Source organism: Musa acuminata, chromosome BXJ1-8, assembly GCF_036884655.1.
Source record: "Musa acuminata AAA Group cultivar baxijiao chromosome BXJ1-8, Cavendish_Baxijiao_AAA, whole genome shotgun sequence".
NCBI lineage: Eukaryota > Viridiplantae > Streptophyta > Magnoliopsida > Zingiberales > Musaceae > Musa > Musa acuminata.
Genome location: NC_088334.1, coordinates 10,172,562 through 10,188,044, shown reverse-complemented (window position 1 = coordinate 10,188,044; position 15,483 = coordinate 10,172,562). Strand labels below are relative to the sequence as shown.

Sequence of the window (15,483 nt, the reverse complement as noted above, 5' to 3'; positions counted from 1 at the left end):
GCGGCGGAGCTGCCTCCCGACCCGAACCGCCGACCCGACCTGCCGAACCGACCTCCCGACTCGAGCCATGGTGATAGGCTGCCAGGAGACCCCGAAGGCCGCCTCGACCAGATCCCCCCGTCATCCGGACTCGAACCGAGCCGCGACGGCCCCGAAGGCCACGGCTAAAAATGTTACTTACCGTAACAACTTCCATCTTTCTTGCTTTGGACATCGATCATTCATTTCTATGGAACAAAATGCATACAACACGCTGCCTCATGAGATAAACAAAGGAACAAACTTTGTATACGAATAAATATAAATCGATCGTAACACACAACATAATTAAATAAAAATCACAATCAAATAGGAAATTAAGATTTACGTTATAAAAATCACGGGGTAAACAAAAGAAAATTCACTATAAGAATAATGAATATATAAATCTTAGAGTCTTTTGCTCAAAACTAAAGTAATATTTACGTTATAAAAATCACGACCGCACATTACCGTACACAATATTCAAAATCTTCCTAAATAATCACACAAAAAAATCTACTGTAGATCTAATCTAATATTAGATGAGAATACTGCTTCAATTGGATGACTGAGAACAGTCTCGGCGTTATCCTTGTCTTCTTCTTTTTTTTCTCTTCTCTTATTTTTATGTCCTTTTTTTTCTGATTTTGAATCATGTTGTTGCTGTAGTTTTCTATCCATTTTTCATAGCTCTCACACCCCTTTTATTAGATCTAGGTTAAGGTTAATAAGTGAAGTGGGCTATAGGCTGTTAAAGTCCACAATGGGCTGTCTGCCCAACACGACCAAGCCATATAAGAAGGAAAAATAAAGTAGAAAATTATAATCTGACAAGAACATAACAACAAGATTGGGATGAGGAGGAGCTTCTATACTTTGTGATCTTATTTGCTTCAAACATGTCTTTGTTCTTCAATTTAGTCTGTTCTTTCTTTTCTCACTTAAATGATGGAGACGGACGACACAAAGAAAAAAAAAGAAAAAAAAAAGGAGAAAACGATCGACCGCACTATTGAATAATGTAGACAATGAGAGATGGAATAGAAAGAGAAGAGAGAGAGAGAGATAGTGGAAAGGGAGATTTGTTGATCGTGACGAGAAAGAACAGAGAGTAGTGGTTGGAGAGAGTAGTAGATGGAATCCAGTAGAAAGAAATCGAAACCGACTGCCCATAGGGCCTCAGCCCACAGTGGTCGTAAAATCGAACATTATGTCTTCATACTGGTTGAGCTAATGCATATGGACCATCTTATCCACCTTCCTATGCTGGAAGTCGATCCCAGATTCGGCATTCTGCATACGGTGCCACCTTTGGGTCGGTACACCTATCTCAGATCTCATGTACACAGTTCATGCACACGACAACTTGGCTCTATATATAGTGCCCCCTCACTCTGACGTTTCGTCTCACCCCAACTCCTCTTAGTTCTCCGGAGCCTTCCTCTATGGCGCAGCCACGACTCGTCTCTCTCGCCTTCTTCGTCGCCGTCCTGATCTCAGGTCTGTTATCATCACTGGTTCTATGCATGCCTTCCTTTGCCATTGTTACGTCGTGTGTTCATGCACGACACCTGTCGGTGCTTCTTCAGGCGCCCACTCCACCACCTTTAACTTCAAGAACAACTGCTCCGACCCTGTTTGGCCTGCCTCGCAGAACAATTCCGGCAAAGGTGCTCTTTCCCAGACCGGATTCCAGCTGGACAGTGGCGCCTCCTTTTCGCTGGATGCGCCACCCGCCTGGGGAGGCCGGCTGTGGGCTCGGCACAAATGTTCCACCGACTTGTCCGGTAGATTCTCGTGCCTCTCCGGGGACTGCGGCACTGGGCAGGTGGCGTGCAATGGGGCGGGAGGAGCGCGGCCGACCACGCTCGTCGAGTTCACCCTGCAGGACGACGGAGGCAAGGATTTCTACGACGTGAGCTGCATCGACGGCTTCAACGTGCCGGTGTCGGTCGTTCCCAGCGGGGGGTCGAACTGCGACAGCACGTCGTGCCGGACGAACATCAACGCGCGGTGCCCCACGGAGTTGCAGATGCTGGCGCCGGACGGGAGCGTGGTGGGGTGCAAGAGCGCATGCTTAGCCTTCAACACGGACGAGTACTGCTGCCAGGGCCAGTACAATAGCACGGACACATGCAAGCCCACCAGCTACTCCAAGATGTTCAAGGATGCGTGTCCTCAAGCTTATAGTTATGCTTATGATGACAAGAGCAGCACCTTCACCTGCGTGGGGGCTAATTACGATATCACCTACTGCCCTTGAAACCAACGTACATCTATAACAAGCTTCTTCTTATCTCGCTTTGGCTCTCGAGAGAGCATAAATAAAAGAAGAGTTTCAAAGTTCTATTCGTGTCATTTGACTTCGATCATTCATTTCTAGGGAACAAAATGCATACAACACGCTGCCTCATGAGATAAACAAAGGAACCAACTTTGTATACGAATAAATATAAATTGATCGTAACACACAATAGAATTAAATGAAAATCATAATCAAATAGGAAATTAAGATTTACGTTATAAAAATCACGGGGCAAATAAAAGAAAATTCACTATAAGAATAATGAATATATAAATCTCAGAGTCTTTTGCTCAAAACTAAAGTAATAATTACAAAAGAATAACTATGATACAATGATTACATCACTGTACACAATATTCAAAATCTCCCCAAATAATCACAAAAAAAATCTATTGTAGATCTAATCTAATATTAGATGAGAATACTGCTTAGATTGGATGATTGAGAACAGTCTCAGCGTTATCCTTGTCTTCTTCTTTTTTTTCTCTTCTCTTATTTTTATGTCCTTTTTTTTCTGATTTTGAATTATGTTGTTACTGTAGTTTTCTATCCATTTTTTTCATAGCCCTCACACCCCCTTTATTAGATCTAGGTTTAGGTTAATAAGGGAAGTGGGCTATAGGCTATTAAAGCCCACAATGGGCTGTCTGCCCAACACGACCAAGCCGTAAAAGAAGGAAAAATAAAGTAGGAAATTATAATCTGACAAGAACATAACAACAGGATGAGGAGGAGCTTCTATACTTTGTGATCTTATTTGCTTCAAACATGTCTTTGTTCTTCAATTTAGTCTGTTCTTTCTTTTCTCACTTAAATGATGGAGACGGACGACACAAAGAAAAAAAAAGAAAAAAAAAAGGAGAAAACGATCGACCGCACTATTGAATAATGTAGACAATGAGAGATGGAATAGAAAGAGAAGAGAGAGAGAGAGATAGTGGAAAGGGAGATTTGTTGATCGTGACGAGAAAGAACAGAGAGTAGTGGTTGGAGAGAGTAGTAGATGGAATCCAGTAGAAAGAAATCGAAACCGACTGCCCATAGGGCCTCAGCCCACAGTGGTCGTAAAATCGAACATTATGTCTTCATACTGGTTGAGCTAATGCATATGGACCATCTTATTCACCTTCCTATGCTGGAAGTCGATCCCAGATTCGGCATTCTGCATACGGTGCCACCTTTGGGTCGGTACACCTATCTCAGATCTCATGTACACAGTTCATGCACACGACAACTTGGCTCTATATATAGTGCCCCCTCACTCTGACGTTTCGTCTCACCCCAACTCCTCTTAGTTCTCCGGAGCCTTCCTCTATGGCGCAGCCACGACTCGTCTCTCTCGCCTTCTTCGTCGCCGTCCTGATCTCAGGTCTGTTATCATCACTGGTTCTATGCATGCCTTCCTTTGCCATTGTTACGTCGTGTGTTCATGCACGACACCTGTCGGTGCTTCTTCAGGCGCCCACTCCACCACCTTTAACTTCAAGAACAACTGCCCCGACCCTGTTTGGCCTGCCTCGCTGAACAATTCCGGCAAAGGTGCTCTTTCCCAGACCGGATTCCAGCTGGACAGTGGCGCCTCCTTTTCGCTGGATGCGCCACCCGCCTGGGGAGGCCGGCTGTGGGCTCGGCACAAATGTTCCACCGACTCGTCCGGTAGATTCTCGTGCCTCTCCGGGGACTGCGGCACTGGGCAGGTGGCGTGCAATGGGGCGGGAAGAGCGCCGCCGACCACGCTCGTCGAGTTCACCCTGCAGGGCGACGGAGGCAAGGATTTCTACGACGTGAGCTGCGTCAACGGTTTCATTATTCTTATAGTGAATTTTCTTTTGTTTGCCCCGTGATTTTTATAACGTAAATCTTAATTTCCTATTTGATTGTGATTTTCATTTAATTCTTTTGTGTGTTACGATCGATTTATATTTATTCGTATACAAAGTTTGTTCCTTTGTTTATCTCATGAGGCAGCGTGTTGTATGCATTTTGTTCCCTAGAAATGAATGATCGATGTCCAAAGCAAGAAAGATGGAAGTCAAATGACACGAATAGAACTTTGAAACTCTTCATTTATTTATGCTCTCTCGAGAGCCAAAGCGAGATAAGATGAAGCTTGTGATAGATGTACGTTGGTTTCAAGGGCAGTAGGTGATATCGTAATTAGCCCCCACGCAGGTGAAGGTGCTGCTCTTGTCATCATAAGCTTGAGGACACGCATCCTTGAACATCTTGGAGTAGCTGGTGGGCTTGCATGTGTCCGGGCTATCGTACTGGCCCTTGCAGCAGTACTCGTACGTGTCGAAGGCTAAGCATGCGCTCTTGCACCCCACCACGCTCCCGTCCGGCGCCATCATCTGCAACTCCGCAGTGAGGGGCACTTTATATAGAGCCAAGTTGTCGTGTGCATGGACTGACTGTGTACATGAGATCTGAGATAGGTGTACCGACCCAAAGGTGGCACCGTATGCAGAATGCCGAATCTGGGATCGACATCCAGCATAGGAAGGTGAATAATATGATATGGTCCATATGCATTAATTTATTTCCATCTATTCTAAATGGAATACACTTATCAAGATTTTGATACTTAATGACCAAGTCATTAAAATTAGAAATGAGATAAAGAGCGTTAATGGTTGGTTGTCTTCACAGTTTAATTACTACACGTAGCTATCAACTGTTGTTGCTATCCCAGATAGAATTAGCTACGTAGGCAAAGATACTAACCCAAAAAAATACATATAGGATGTCTTGTGTCTCTGGTGAAGCAGCCGTCCGTCCGTCCGTGTTGGATGGCAAAGCGAATGTTAGGTGCTTTTGATGTTTGTTTTTTTTTTTTTTCTAAATCTTGAATGAATGAATAAATGCACGATGAAAATTAAATTCTTTACTAGAAACTATAATGACTTGGAACTAATCAATTTAATGACTTGTACCTAATGACTATAATGCCTTGGACCTAATGACTTGGAACTATAATGCCTGATAAACATAATGACTTGGACCTAATCAATTTAATGACTTGGACTAATATAATACACGATGTTAAATTCATTACGTAATATAATGACTTGGACCTAATCAATATTCAAAGTGAATGATCAATAATAAGATAACATACTAGAAAATCAACATAAGATTTACTATGGTTCAACCTAAATCCATGATGAAAATCAAATTCATTACCATGTGAGATCAATTACAAGGTCATTAAGTTATCCTCACTCAAGCCTAATCCTCTTTTATAGCTAATCATATCAATTTTAAAGAATTTACATCTTTTATTTCATCATCTCTAAAAACCCCGGAGAATACCCTCTCTATGCACCTTAGAAAAAATAAAAAACCTAAAAGTACTCCAAGTATTCATCTTATCTTATTGTTTGACCATCAAAACTATAACATATTTATAGAAAAGTCAAACCCTAAATCATAATATTATTTTCAAGATGATTTCTCCTCGTACTAAGATTTCTTGTTCTTTTTAAACATTGGTTCTAAAGATTTTAAAATATTTATTAATCCTAACACGTAAGATATATTTTTTCTAGAAGGATCAATTGGGCATAAGAGACATGGATTACATTAGGTACTTTCGATGGATTTAAAGACGAATGCATCGTGACCAAATAATAATAATAATAATGGTCACGTTAGATATAGTATTTTTAACCTGAATAAATAAATCAAGTGCAAGAGAAATGCTTTGGGCTTGGTGAATCACAGATGGACATAATGACTCGGACCTAATCAACATAATGACTTGGACATAATATAATGCATGATGTTAAATTCATTACTTAATATAATGACTTGGACCTAATCAATATTCAAAGTGAATGATCAATAATAATATAATATACTAGAAAATCAATATAAGATTTACTATGGTTCAACTTAAATCCACTATGAAAACCAAATTCTTTAGTACGTGAGATCAATTACAAGATCATTGTTATCCTCACTCAAGCCTAATCCTCTTTTATACCCAATCATATAGATTTTACAAAATTTCATCATCTCTATAAACCTCAGAGAACACCCTCTTTGTGCACCCTAGAAAAGAAAAAAAACCTAAGAGTACTCAAAGCATTCATCGTATCTTACTGTTTCCCCACCAAAACTATAATATATTTATAGAAAAGTCAAATCCTAAATCATAATTGTTTTTCTCACAAAGATTTCTTGTTCTTTTTAAACATTGGTTCTAAAAATCTTAAAATATTTATTAATCCTAACACTTTAGATATATATTTTTTCTAGAGGGATCAATTGGGCATAAGAGACATGGTTTGTATTAGGTGGTTCGGATGGATTTATGTCCATGACAAATATACCATGAGCATATATATATATATATATATATATATATTGGTCACGTTAGATACGTTATTTTTATCCTGAATAAATAAATCGAGTGCATAAGGAATGCTTTGGGCTTGGTCAATCATGGATGGTTCAGATATTTTGATGTCTTAAGCAAATGTGAATGTATCATATGCTAAAACAACATATTAGTCACATCCGATAGATATATTTTCTGACGACACATCATATGGTGCAAATATGTACTATCTATACATTTGCTCTCACTACTGTATCATACGCAGATGCTTGCCGGAGTGGTAAAGTGTTTCGCTCTCAACTTTTCGTTCTAATAAGAGTATAATGTTGGGCTCACAAGTAAATTGCTTGGATTATAAAGCTGGGTTTGAGTGTCGAGAGAGAGAAGCTAGATTCTAATGTATCGGTTTCTTCTCTTCCGACCTATCGAGATCGAGAATCTCGATCCTCCTTCACTTGTGAGTGCGATCGACATGAGCAAATAAGCAACTTAAAGGTGTAATCGAATTGAAAGCATGATTATGTATGACTGACTCGATGGTACAATCATTTTGAGAGTGAGGTCGATTTGATTGATGGTGATTATTTTAAGAGTAATCCTCTTAAAAATATAATTATTGTAAAAGATATAATCATTTTAAAGATACAATCAACTTAAAAAACGATGATTTATCATTATTTTGGAAGATGTATTGATGATGGCCCTAAGAGATTAGGTTGTCGTATCAATTTAGTCGTACAGCGACGTTGATGTTTTTTTTATTTTGGAATTATACAATATCTCCCATATGACTTGATTTCACAAGATGAGAGGCCAAAGTCATCAAGATTATTGATCTCTATACATTTTAATTTTGTTGTTCTTCCTTCTCACTAATAGAGGGCTTTAGCTCTTATAATTGGTTGTAGGTTAGAGAACATCATCTTGCTACATTTATTTAACTCTTAGAAAATACTCAGACTTTTATAATATAACTCATCTAGCTCAAAGCTAACCGTATTTTTGCAACCCATTGCCCTTCAGTCTTGTAGGAAAGCCAACTAAGATCCTCTATCCCTAGTGAAATATTTAATTGTTGTTTAAGTAGATTTGATGATATGTTGATCTAAAAAAGAGTTTTAAATATAAATCAATTATTTTATGTTATGAAACAAATAATATTTAATTAATTATGAAATTATCGTATTAGACTCTTCTATCTCTCCTACATATGGATAGGATGCGTAGAACTCTCCATGTTCATCCGAGTACAGTGAGGTTATGATATGAGCAAAGAGACATGAGACAATTGTCAGAGAGATAGATTACCTGACTTTCCATATTTCATCATATGTGAATTTATATTTTTATAATTAAAATTCTGCATAATTCTGATTTATTATATTTAGAAATCATTCTATAAATTTATTATTTATTATTTTATTTTGATTTAATACATAAAAAAATCAGATTTATTATTATTATTATTTAATTTTATTTTGATCTCTTTATCTTCTAAATGTTTCATAATATTTTATCTGGAACTTCTATGTATTACAGGATTTTTAATTAATTAAATAATTTTATTCATAGAAATAGTTTTTAAACTAGTCTTATAAGGATTGTATGTTAGTTTAATAAAATTCTGATTTAATTAAGTCTGATTCAAATTAATTAGATTGATTCAACTAGGGTTCATATAAATTAAAAACTAATTAGGGTATGATTCATGATGTCAATAGATTATTTATGAGTTTAAAGATATCGAGATTGATCTACCAGTTTGATTATGATTGCTTGACGAATAAGTGATCTACTAAGAATAGTATAAATTTGACATCTCTTGTGCCTTACATGATATGAGCTTCATGCCCATTATATAGCGCATAATTTGGAATTGTTGGAATTATGGACTTGAATGCTGTTTTTGATTCATAAAGATATATTTTGAATATTTTTAATTACGTTTCTGTTTTGGATAAACTACTCTGCATGTTTAGAATTTTATTTCTTTAGTCAGAAATTTTCAAGTATTTTTAGGCATTAATTTGGAAACAAATAGATTTTGAATCTTGTTGGTTATCTATCTACTCTGAATAATTTAGGATATGTTTTCTCTACCCTGAAATATGTTCATATGATATTATCTGAATTATTCATGATTTATTGAACTTATAATTTTAAAAACACTAGTTATTGATATTTAATTCATGAAAAACAGTTTTGTAATATAATAAATTATGTTTTTGATTTTAGTTAAATAACTCTGATGTTTGGAATTTTTATTTATTTTTATATGGAATTTTAAAGCTATTATATGATTTGTTTTGAAAATTTAAAATTTTATGAAAACAAAAGGGGATTAATCTTATTTGTTTTGATCTACGAGTTTGATTATGATTGCTTTATGAATAAGTGATCTACTAAGATCAGTATGAACGTGACATCTATTAGTAGATCAGTATAAGTGATCTACTAAGTTCACATGTATTATGTGTTGTTGGTGGGTTGGATCAAAGCTTAACCCGATGCCTAAACACGGGTTGAGCCCAAATCCGAGCCTACAAAAACCTTTGTAGCCCAAGTTTTCACTGTTCCTATTCCGATGTATTTTAACTTATTTTATGAGTTTGGCCCTAATTGATTCCTAAATTAGATCCGAACCGAACCAATTTAGTTGATTTTGATCAGTTTAAAGTGCTTCTGAATTTTTCTCGACCAATTTAAACTCATTTGACCCATATTAGACCTAATCAATTCTTCTAAGTTAGACGAAGTTACGATACATTCAAAACTAATCTTATGAGGATTATTAGTTGGTTAAATTAAATTTATTTTAATTAAGCCCGATTTGAATCGGTTGGACCAATTCAACTATGATTTAGGCCGATCAAGAGTGAATTGGGGGTATGATTCTAGATGTTTATAATGTTGATAGATCATTTATAAGTTTTGAGGTCTTCGATTTACAAGTTTGATTATGATTTCTTGATAAATGAATGATCAACTTTGGTATGGATGTGAGATATTCATTGGTAATGCCTCGTATGGTAAGAACTTTAGGACCATCATGTGGTGGATCCAATCTAATCCTTTTATTATGATTTTTTTAATATATATATATATATATGTGCTAGCACCAACTTGAGACTAACATAAGATATAAGGTTGATGTAATAAAAAGACTTGAATAATCCCTCTTAATTATAAGAGAGCCAATATACTGGATAGCGATTCCTTTCAGGGTTTAGCAGGCTGTCATATGGATTCTTCCATCTACTATTGATAGATCTATGTTTTTATTTTGGTGGATAAGAAATAGTATTTTATCTATTATCGAGAGTATCATATGAATTTTATCTACCGTTGGGAGAGAATATAGCTAAGAGTATTATATTCCCTCTCACATAAATGTTAAAAGGTACATACTTACATCCTCTTTAGATCCCTAGAGGATAATCTTCTCTAGAATCGAATATATTCTCATTTGTTGTTAAGATTATATTCTATCATATACATACCCTCTCACATAAACGCTGAAAAATACATACTTGCATCCTCTCTAGATTCCTAGAGGATAACCTTCTCTATAATATAACCTATTCTCATTTGTTATTAGGAATATATTCTATCTCATACATACCCTCTCGTATAAATGCTGAAAAGTATGTATTCTCTCTAGATCCTATAACTTTTTATGGATGATAACCTTTAGACTCTAGATCCAATAGCAGCTAAGGTATTTCTCATATTTTGCTCTCACCTCTTATCATACTCTACATATACTTGAGAAATAAGAAAAAATAAACGTTAATTTTTAAGATTTTTTACTTTTACGAAAAAAAAATTCTCAAATCAAGATCTCTTGTTCTCCTAGGATATTAACTCCAAAAATTTTAAATTATTTTAGGATCCCAACATGGTATAATTTCATAGTTGTGTTGCATGCATTTTGTTCTCTAGATCGATGATGAACAAAAAAAGAAAAAAAAGGTACAAGTCAAACAACATTTAGGTAGGAATTCAAAAACTCTTTTAATGTTCTTCTTCTGTCAACGAAACAAGACTAAGCGCGTCTTTAACTTACATCCGTTTCAAGGGCAGAAGGTGATATCGTAGTTAGCCCCCACACAGGTGAAGGTGCTGGTCCTATCATCATAAGCATAACTATATGCTTGAGGACATGCATTCTTGAAGATCTGGGAGTAGTAGGAGGGCTTGCAAGTGTCCGGGCTACCGTACTGGCCCCTGCAGCAGTACTCGTCCGTGTTGAAGGCTAAGCATGCGCTCTTGCACCCCACCACGCCCCCGTCCGGCGCTGTTATCCGCAACTCCTGGGGGCACAGCGCGTTGACGTTCACCGGGCACGACGTGCTGTTGCAATTCGACCCCCCGCTGGGAACGACCAACACCGGCAAGTTGAAGCCGTCGACGCAGCTCACGTCGTAGAAATCCTTGCCTCCGTAGCCCTGCAGGGTGAACTCGATGAGCGTGGTCGGCGGCGCTCCTCCCGCCCCATTGCACGCCACCTGCCCAGTGCCGCAGTCCCCGGTGATGCACGAGAATTTGCCCGCCGAGTCGGTGGAACACGTTTGCCGAGCCCACAGCCGGCCTCCCCAGGCGGGTGGCGCGTCCAGTGAAAAGGAGGCGCCACTGTCCAGCTGGAATCCGGTCTGGGAAAGAGCACCTTTGTCGGAATTGGCCAACGAGGCAGGCCAAATAGTGAAGGAGCAGTTGTTCTTGAAGCTAAAGGTGGCGGAGCGTGCGCCTGAAGAAGCATCAACAAGTATCATGCATGAACGAATGACATAACAATGTCAAGGGAAGGCATACATAGAACCAATGATCACGGACCTGAGATCAGGATGGCGACGAAGAAGGCGACAGAGACAGTGCTGCGACTAAAGTTCTACTTCGCCTGTGGGCGTCAAAGGGCAGAGGGGAAAGGCCAGTTTGAGCAAGTCATGTCGCAGCCAAAGCACAACTTTGGTATGTAGCTGGTCCAGATCAGAGCCAGCTCGTAGGTTTTCTTCTTTCGTTGTGTGTTACTCGAGTCGTGGGTCCAACCTAATTATCAGAATATTACAGTGTTAGATTAATTAATCATATTTTTTTCTTTGAGAACATAACTCTAATTAAAATCAAATTGTTTTTTGACCTGCAATGGCACTTTGTTTGACTCTTCACACCACAACCTTAAGATCAATGCATCGGCTCAACCGGTATGAAGACATAACGTTCGATTCTACGACCACAGTGGGCTGAGGCCTGCGGAGCTGCGGCCATGTGGCCAGTGGGTTTTGGTTTCTTTCTGCTGTATTTTTTTATTTGCGACCACTACTCTCTGTTTTTTTATCGTCCCATTGTCAAATCTCCCTTTCCTCTCTCTCCCTCTCTCTCTTCTCTTCTCTTCCTTTTCGATCTCTCTTTGCCTACACTATTCAATAGTGCGGTCATTCGTGCGGTCATTCGTTTTCTCATTCTTTCTATCGTCACCTCCATCCTTTAGGTGCCAAAAAAAAAAAAGAATAGGCTACATTCAAGAACAAAGACATGTTTGAATCATATAAGGTAACAAAGCATAGAAGCTCCTCCTCGTCCCAATCTTGACGTCAATGTATCCACCAAAGGTGAGTCAGCCATCTTGTTGTTATGTTCTTGTCAATTATAAATTTTTATCTATTTATCCTTCTTGTATAGTTTGAGAATGTTCGACAGACGACCCATTGGTTCAGCTCATAATGGGTTTTAACAGCTCATTTTCCATTATTAACATAAATCTAGATCTAATAAATGGTGTATGGTGGCTATGAAAAAAGATGCAAAAACTTAAGAAAATGATATAAAAATAATAGAAAATAAAAGAAAAGAAGACAAGGACAATATAGAGGCTATACTCAATCATCCAATCTAAGCAGTATTCTCATATTGGGTAAGATCAGATCTATAATAGATTCTTGTTTTAATTACTTAAAACGAATTTGGATATTGTATACAGTAACGTAATCCTTGCATCCTAGTTATTCTTTTGTAATTATTGTTTTGGTTTTTGGCAAGAGATTCTGATATTTGTATATTCATTATTCTTATAGTGAATTTTCTTTTGTTTACCAATGATTTTTATCACGTAAATCTTAATGTCCTATTTGATTGTGATTTTTATTTAATTCTGTTGTGTGTTACGATCGATTTATATTTGTTCGTATATAAAGTTTGTTCCTTTGTTTATCTCATCAGGCAACATGTTGTATGCATTTTGTTCCCTAGAAATGAATGATCGATGTCCAAAGCAAGAAAGATGGAAGTCAAATGATACGAATAGAACTTTGAAACTCTTCTTTTATTTATGCTCTCTCGAGAGCCAAAGCGAGATAAGAAGAAGCTTGTGATAGATGTACGTTGGTTTCAAGGGCAGTAGGTGATATCGTAATTAGCCCCCACGCAGGTGAAGGTGCTGCTCTTGTCATCATAAGCATAACTATAAGCTTGAGGACACGCATCCTTGAACATCTTGGAGTAGCTGGTGGGCTTCCATGTGTCCAGGATACCGTACTGACCCCTGCAGCAATACTCGTCTGTGTCGAAGGCTAAGCATGCGCTCTTGCACCCCACCACGCTCTCGTCCGACGCCAGCATCTGCAACTCCGTGGGGCACCGCGCATTGATGTTCGTCCGGCACGTCGTGCGGTTGCAGTTCGACCCCTCGCTGGGAATGACCGACACCGGCACGTTGAAGCCATCGCCGCAGCTCATGTCGTAGAAATCCTTGCCTCCGTCGCCCTGTAGGGTGAACTCGACGAGTGTGGTCGGCAGCGCTCCTCCCGCCCCATTGCACGCCACCTACCCAGTGCCACAGTCCCTGGAGAGGCACGAGAATCTACCAGACTGTTGGGCTGGCAGCCCACAGATTCAGCCCATAGTGGGCTTGGGCAGCCCACATCCCCTCTTAACCTAACCCTAATTAATATTAGGAGGGCTATGGTGGCTGCGTTTTAGAGGAAGAAAAATGCATAAATAGGGCAGCAACGTGGGAGAAGAAAATAGCCACGGGATTCCAAAGAAAAGGAAGAAAATAAGGCAGAAAAGGAAGAGAAAGAAAGGGAAGAAGACAAGGACAACGCAGAGAGGCTGTTCTCAATCATCTAATAGTGTTCTCATCTCAGGTTAGATCAAATCTATAGTAGACTTTTGCTGTGATTACTTGGGTAGGTTTTAGATATTGTAGGCAGTGACATGATCCTTGTATCCCAGTTATTTTCTTGAGATTGTTGCTAGGGTTTAGAGCAAGAGATTGAGATTTGTATATTCATTATTATAATAGTGGATTATCCCTAGTTTGCCCCATGGTTTTTACCCTTCACATTGAACTGGTTTTCCATATATATCTTGGTGTTCTATTTTATTGTGGTTCCATTTAATTCCGCTGCGTATTATGGTTTTCTAGTATTTGTTCATATACAAAGGTTATTCCTATTTATATCCCCATCAACTAGCATCAGAGCAAGGGGTTTTGGTGATTTAATTTTGTATTTGAACATGGAGGCCAGTAATGTTTCTCCCATGATTAGTTTAAATGGAAACAATTTGATGATATGGAAACTAAGAATGGAAGATCTCTTGCAAATATTTGTATGGACTTTTGTAGGGGGATAGTGCAAAATCCATAACTATGACAAATGATGAGTAGAAGAGGTTAGATCGAAAAACAATTGGATTTATTCGACGGTGGCTTGATGATAGTGTCTTTCACCATGTTTTTACTGAAATTTTTGCATATTCTCTTTAGAAAAAGTTGGAAAGTCTCCATGAAAGAAAAACAGTTGGCAACAAAGCTTTTTTGATCAGAAAACTTGTGAACCTAAAATATAGAGAGGGTGCTTCTATTGTTGAACATTTGAATAAAATATAAAGTATTACTAACAAGTTATCCTCTATGAAAATATCTTTTGATGATGAGTTGCAAGCATTGTTACTTCTCAGTTCATTACCAAAAAGTTTGGAGACACTGGTGGTTTCCCTCTGTAATTCTGCGTCAGATGGTGTTGTCACTATGAGTCAAGTAACAAGCAATTTGTTGACTGAGGAGTTGAGAAGAAAGAGTTCGACAACATTTCAGAATGATTCACAAGCACTTATCTCAAAGAATAGAGGAAGGTCAAAGTCTAGAAGTAGTTCACGCATGGGTAAAAGTAAGTCAAGATCAAGAAAAGATATTATTTACTATAATTATGGTGAGAAAGGATATTACAAGAACCAATGTAAGCAACCTAAGAAAAGTAAGAAAAAGGGAAAAGAAGTGTAGTCTATAGAGTCAAAAGATAATATCACAACTACAATGCAGGGTGGTGATTATTTGATTTTGTCTCCTTTTGATGATATTTTTTCTTGTGTGTGTCAGGATCTTGAGTGGGTGATTGACACAGATGCTTCTTATCATGCTACACCACAGAGGGAGTTTTTTGCTACATACAGGTCTGGAAATTTTGGTATTGTCAAGATGGGCAACTATGGCACAGCAAACATTATAAGCATGGGTGATATCCATTTAAAGACCAACCTAGGCTGTAAATTGGTACTTAAGGATGTGAGACATGTGGTTGACTTGAGGCTGAATTTAATTTCAGTTGGAAGGCTAGATGATGAAAACTATTATAGCAGATTTCACAAAGGGCAATGAAAGCTCAGTAAGGATTCTCTTGTTATAGCTAATGGAAAGAAATGTCATACTTTGTATATGTTGCAGGCTAAAGCTTATGGTGAGCAGTTAAATGCCACAGAAAAAGACTTCAGCATAGAGTTGTGGTATAGGGGACTGCGACACATGAGCAAGAAGGGG

At 38.2% G+C, this 15,483-nt stretch overlaps 4 protein-coding genes across 4 annotated transcripts; 2 read left to right on the top strand and 2 right to left on the bottom strand.

Moving 5' to 3' along the window:
• Positions 1 to 1,423: 1,423 nt before the first annotated feature.
• LOC135588988 (thaumatin-like protein 1b) lies at positions 1,424 to 2,313 on the top strand. The gene is made up of 2 exons (XM_065081315.1): positions 1,424 to 1,521; positions 1,611 to 2,313. Exons 1-2 carry the CDS (start codon positions 1,467 to 1,469, stop codon positions 2,282 to 2,284), a joined length of 729 nt encoding a protein of 242 aa, XP_064937387.1. The 5' UTR covers positions 1,424 to 1,466; the 3' UTR covers positions 2,285 to 2,313.
• A 1,327-nt stretch (positions 2,314 to 3,640) lies between these two features.
• Positions 3,641 to 4,170, top strand: LOC103994218 (thaumatin-like protein 1a). Its single transcript, XM_065081436.1, has 2 exons — positions 3,641 to 3,695; positions 3,785 to 4,170. The coding sequence occupies exons 1-2, from the start codon at positions 3,641 to 3,643 to the stop codon at positions 4,168 to 4,170; spliced, it is 441 nt and encodes a 146-aa protein (XP_064937508.1).
• Positions 4,171 to 10,741: 6,571 nt separating this feature from the next.
• LOC135588986 (thaumatin-like protein 1) lies at positions 10,742 to 11,575 on the bottom strand. The gene has a single exon (XM_065081314.1). It carries the CDS (start codon positions 11,438 to 11,440, stop codon positions 10,742 to 10,744), a length of 699 nt encoding a protein of 232 aa, XP_064937386.1. The 5' UTR covers positions 11,441 to 11,575.
• A 1,477-nt stretch (positions 11,576 to 13,052) lies between these two features.
• On the bottom strand, positions 13,053 to 13,400 carry LOC135589128 (thaumatin-like protein 1). The gene has a single exon (XM_065081432.1). The coding sequence runs from the start codon at positions 13,398 to 13,400 to the stop codon at positions 13,053 to 13,055; it is 348 nt and encodes a 115-aa protein (XP_064937504.1).
• Between the last annotated feature and the right edge of the window lie 2,083 nt (positions 13,401 to 15,483).